General features: G+C 46.3%; 1 protein-coding gene across 1 annotated transcript; it reads left to right on the top strand.

Annotated features, from left to right (window-relative positions):
- On the top strand, nt 3,120-4,853 carry LOC110429815 (predicted GPI-anchored protein 58). The gene is made up of 2 exons (XM_021446454.1): nt 3,120-3,951; nt 4,540-4,853. The coding sequence occupies exons 1-2, from the start codon at nt 3,259-3,261 to the stop codon at nt 4,633-4,635; spliced, it is 789 nt and encodes a 262-aa protein (XP_021302129.1). The 5' UTR covers nt 3,120-3,258; the 3' UTR covers nt 4,636-4,853.

Genomic DNA, 5,369 nt, shown 5'->3' with positions numbered 1-5,369 from the left:
TTTGGGCCTGAATGGCTTAGCCCGGTTGCATCTGGGGAGAGGTTGACGCCAGTTGGCTCAGTTGTAAGAACTTAAGGCCCGGTTTAGTTTACAAAAATTGTCAAAATTCTTCATCATATTAAATTTTTGGACGTATATATAGAACATTAAATATAAATAAAAAAATAATTAATTATATAGTTTGTCTATAAATTTGTGAGATAAATCTTTTAATCCTAATTAGTCTATGGCTGAATAATAATTACCAAATACAAACAAAGGTGCTAAAGTAGCCGAACTCAAAAAATTTTGTGAACTAAACAAGGCCAAGTGTTGTTGCTGTAAGAGGAGAAAACTGATTTGATGCTCCGGTATGTTGGTGCTCGAGATCGCCGGAGACATCCTCGTCCACTGCTACCTATCCTTCGCCATCAACTCCGGATGCACCCCACCGTACCCCAGCGGCGACGGATGCTTCAATCTCCACCAAGACGTCGGCAGCCGCGCGACGTTTGGGCAGATTTGAGATTTGCCACGACGATGACAACATTCACCGGAGTGTGTTACACCTATTTTTATTCTTAGAGAATTCATTTAGGCTTTGTTCGTTTGGCCTGGATTGAGGCCAAGAACTGTTCCAACTAATCAGTGTTAATATAAATAAGTCTACTGTTCCAGTTGGAATAGTTCCGGGACAACCGTTCTGGAGTAACCAAACGGGCCCTTAGAATGTTTTAACTAAGAAACTGAAACTAGTTTCGGATCTCCCTAAGATTAAGCTCTATATATATGACGTCTAGTTTGGAATTATGACTAAATTTGGTGTTTACCTGCAAGTGAATGATTTCGGTAGGTATTATAATATTACACAAAAAGTTTAAGTCTCTTAGACAACAACACATGTGTATATAATGTAACTACATCAAACTTGATTCTACCCTTGAAAATCAATCTAGTCTGTTTTACCCTTTTGGCAGTTGATGAGGCGCTGCATAGGATGGATAGCCCCACGTTAGATAAAAACACTGTCTAGACCATCCATGGTGAAAAAAATGGTTTTAAAAAGTTAAGGAGAGCTGGAGAGGTGAAATTCTGGTTTTATAGGGATAGACCCTGTTTAGTTCCCCACCTAAAAAATTTTCATTCATCTCATCCAATCTTTAGACACATGCATGAAATATTAAATGTAGATAAAAAAAACTTACTACACAATTTGGTTGACAATCGTGAGACGAATTTTTTAAGCCTAGTTAGTTAGCCTTAAGTGCTACAGTAACCCACATGTGTTAATGATAGATTAATTATGCTTAATAGATTTGTCTTGCAGTTCCCGACGAGCTATGTAATTTGTTTTTTTATTAGTTTCTAAAACCCCTCATGACATCCTTCCGACATTTAAGGGTGGCAAATAAATAAAAAATCTAAAAAATTTTCATCTACAATCTAAACAGAGCCTATGGAGAAGATGGAGAAGAAAATCTGATGGGTTCAATTATACTGTTACCTCGTGAGCAAGAGCATCTTGGCATTGCTTGCCACTTAAGAAAAATCAAAAGATGCATTTTTTCTTCCTAAAGGCTAAAAGAGAAACATCAAAGATCCTCTCAAAATCGAAAGAGGACAAATCAGAGATGGCAAGAACAGACAAAGGTTTTAGAGTCAAAAGTAGAGGCAGCCTCATTAGCATGATGAATCTCTTTGTGGGGTGTGTGTGTGGGTGGGGGGGGGGGGGGCTTTTGTGAGGACTCACTTGCTATGTCATCTAGCTTTTGTGCTAAACTGCTAATCATGTAGTACAAATCACCTTCATACATTTGAGCATCAGATTCATTGGCCACCGCACTTTCAATTTTCAAAAGTTTGTTTCTCGTCCATCAAGCGTGTTCGTTTGAATTTTTCAGTCCAATCTATTAGGCATTTGTTGGTATTTTTTTATAATAAATGAATAAATAATATTTTTAATTATTACTTTTTATGTTTGTGGCAGCCTGGCAGAGAGTAAAAAAAAGTTTATCTGAGGCTTTGTTTAGTTCCTAAAATTTTTTAAGATTCCCTGTCACATCAAATCTTGCGGCACATGCATAAAGCATTAAATATAGACGAAAACAAAAACTAATTATACAGTTTGCCTGTAAATTGTAAGACGAATCTTTTGACCCTAGTTAGTTTATAATTGGACAATATTTACCATAAATAAACGAAATTGCTACAGTAGCGAAATCTAAGGGCCTGTTTAGATTGGAAACGAAAATTTTTTGGATGTCACATCGGATGTGTCGGAAGGATGTCGGGAGAGGTTTTTAGAAACTAATAAAAAACAAATTACATAGCTCGGCAGGAAACTGCAAGACAAATTTATTAAGCATAACTAATCTGTCATTAGCATATGTGGGTTACTGTAGCACTTAAGGCTAATCATGGAGTAACTAGGCTTAAAAGATTCGTCTCGCGATTCTCAACTAAACTGTGTAATTAGTTTATTTTTTTTATCTACATTTAATGTTCTATACATGTGTCCAAAGATTCGATGGGATGGATGAAAAATTTTTAGGTAGGAAATTAAACAGGGCCTAAAAATTTTCGCGAACTAAACCAGACCTTTGTTCGCCTCTCTCTCTCTCATGCGGCCTTGTTCAGTTCGCAAAAACTTGTGAAAAACGGCACTGTAGCAATTTCGTTTTTATTTGACAAACATTGTCCAATTATAGAGTAACTAGGCTCAAAAGATGCATCTCGCGGTTTACAGGTGAACTGTATAAATAGTTTTTATTTTCATGTATATTTAATACTCCATGCAGTCGTGTTGCAGCGAGTGCATCAGCCTTTGTTCAGAGGCAGGTCCTTTCACAAGCCCACACTGCTCCCTTCAGAGTATCTCCAACAATCATCACCCAAAATACAAGACCCATTTATCCTTTGGGTAGCGCTATAGGTAAAAAGTTCCATACCTATTTTTAGTCTTCTCCAGCAACGAGACCTAAAAGAAAACACTTTCTGCAAATGGGTCTCAAAGAGAGAGAATACACAAATTTAGGTTATGCCTCTCCTGATACCTAAAATGAGTTTTTTGTATGGGTACTCTGTTGGAGGCTATAGGTATTATGTTGGAGACCTATTTTAGGTTTGGGGTTTGGGTTCCCAAATGGGTCTCCTATTGGAGACAGCCTCAAGCCAAGGCCTGGGTAAACCAGCTGCTCTTCTTCCCCCCCTTCAGAGCTCTCGCTCACACTCTCACTGACCGCAAGCGAGCAGGTTGCTCCGAGGCCCGTGCCCCACCCCATGGCCCCTCACCGCCTCCTCCACCTGCTCCTCCTCGCCGCCGCCATCACGGCCGCCTGGTCCCAGTCACCAGCCACCGCGCCGTCCGTCTCCCGCTCCGGCGCCGCCGCGCATTCCCCCACCTCCTCCTCCTCCTCCTCCTCTACCGCCGCCAACGCCCCAAGCCCCTCCTCCTCCTCCAAGAACAACAGCCCCATCTCCACCGCGCCCGCCGCGTCGCCGTCCCAGTCCCGCAACACCGGCGGCACCAAGCTCACCTCCCCGGCCGCCTCCCCCGCGCCCACCACCAGCCAATCCCCGTCCCCACCGACCCCAGCCCCCATCACCTCCTCGCAGCCGCCGGCATTGCCGCCCCCGGCCACGGCGCCGTCGCAGGCGCAGGCGCCCGTGAGCACGAGCGCTCCTCCGCCGGCCGCGTTCTCCCCACCTGTCCCCGCGCCGACGCTCCCTCCCCCGGCCCCGGCCCCGTCGCCGTTGTCGTCGTCGTCGCCTCCGGCCCCGGCGCCCGTCCTCCTCGCCGCGCCCGCGCCGTCCGTCGTCACGGCGGCGCCCGCGCCCAGCAAGAAGCCGACGAAGAAGAAGCACGCCCCCGCGGCTGCCCCGCTCGCCGCCGCGTCCCCGGCCACCACCACCACCACCACCACCGGCGCCGGCCTCGCCCCCGGCCCTGGCCCCTCCACCGCCGACATGATGGTACGTGACCACTGCACCTCTCTCTCTCTCTCTCTCTCTCTCTCCCGCGTAGTCCTACTCTAGAGCAACAGCAGCGGCAGGCTAGGTGCGCTTCGCTTGCACACGTGTCACGACGGCAGCGGTCGGGGCCTCCGAGCCCGGGCGCATTTGATCCCACCACCGGGCGGCACTGTGGCAGCAGCCTTGGCACCGGCTCCCGGGGCGGGCGCGGAGCCCGAGGCAAGCGCGCCGTTCCGCGCGGGCAGGGCCCCACGCGTCAGCGAGAGGCATGTCTGTCTGTCTGCCTGCCGGGTCAAAGCATCGGAGACCGCTGGACGGAGGCGCGCACGCGCACCCGTGCGGAATGCACCCATACTCGATGCCTGGTGGGGCCTGGGCCCCTGGCGGAGGCAGTAGCCGTTCGTTCGGGCGCGGCGGGTACGGCTCCCCGCGTGTGTGTAGGTGCACCAATAATTTCCGCCGCGGGACGTGCATCTCCTCGTCCGTTTGCGCGTTCAACTTCGTGGTCAATGTACTTTGACTCGGCTCGCTGGCTGCCTGACTGACTGGCATGTGGGTCCTCTTCTTCTTTTTTTTTTGTTTTTGCAGAGCGGAGCGGCGCGGGGTCGAGGCGGGGGGACGACAGCGGCGGTGCTGGTGCTGGTTCTGGTCGTGTCGCTGACGGTGGGTCCGATGGTTGCGTGAGGAGTGGTGGAGCCCCACCTGTCAGGGTCGAGAGAGTGGTTTGATTTGTTGTGATGGGGAGCAGCAGGAGTACGTGTGTCTGCATGAGTTGGCCAGCCACTGTATTTTGTGCTGCAGTGCAGCACGTTATTCTCTGCATGGACTTGAGGCCCGGAATGTACTAGTGTGTTACTATTGCAGAACATTTTGATGTTTGATTATTACTTCTGCTGTGCCTATTATGCTTCCTTTTCTTTTCCTAATTATTACTTAAGGCGCTTTCGGTCTATCCAATGGGCACACAACTCTATTGTCCCAACATTCTTGAAATTGGCTATTTGACCAATCACCAAATTTTGTAGGAGTACATACTGACACCACACAAAAAAAAAAAAATTATCCTTAAAATTGGCTATTTGACCAATCACCAAATTTTGTAGCTTGTGACCTTGCCCCGAGTCTCAATGTTTTGTTCTACTAGGTTAATGCCCGTACGTTGTTACGGGTTTTAAAATCCACATACTTTATGTTTCTTCATTATTATTTTATTTTTTCTGTCTATATTCTTCTTTTTTCATTTTTTTAGTTTTTGTTTTTTGATTTTATTTTATTTTCTGTTCTTTTCTTATTCTTTTCTTGTTTTAATTTTACCTTTTATTTTCTTTTTGTTTTGGTTTTATTTTTATTGTTCTTCCTTGCTTCTATTTGTTTTTCTTTTTTCTTTTCAGATTTTCTATGTTTCTTCATTCTTATTT

The sequence above is a fragment of the Sorghum bicolor genome, chromosome 8 (genome assembly GCF_000003195.3).
Source record: "Sorghum bicolor cultivar BTx623 chromosome 8, Sorghum_bicolor_NCBIv3, whole genome shotgun sequence".
Classification (NCBI taxonomy): Eukaryota; Viridiplantae; Streptophyta; class Magnoliopsida; order Poales; family Poaceae; genus Sorghum; species Sorghum bicolor.
Note: the sequence above shows the minus strand (reverse complement) of the source record. Positions and strands in the feature narration are given on the sequence as shown.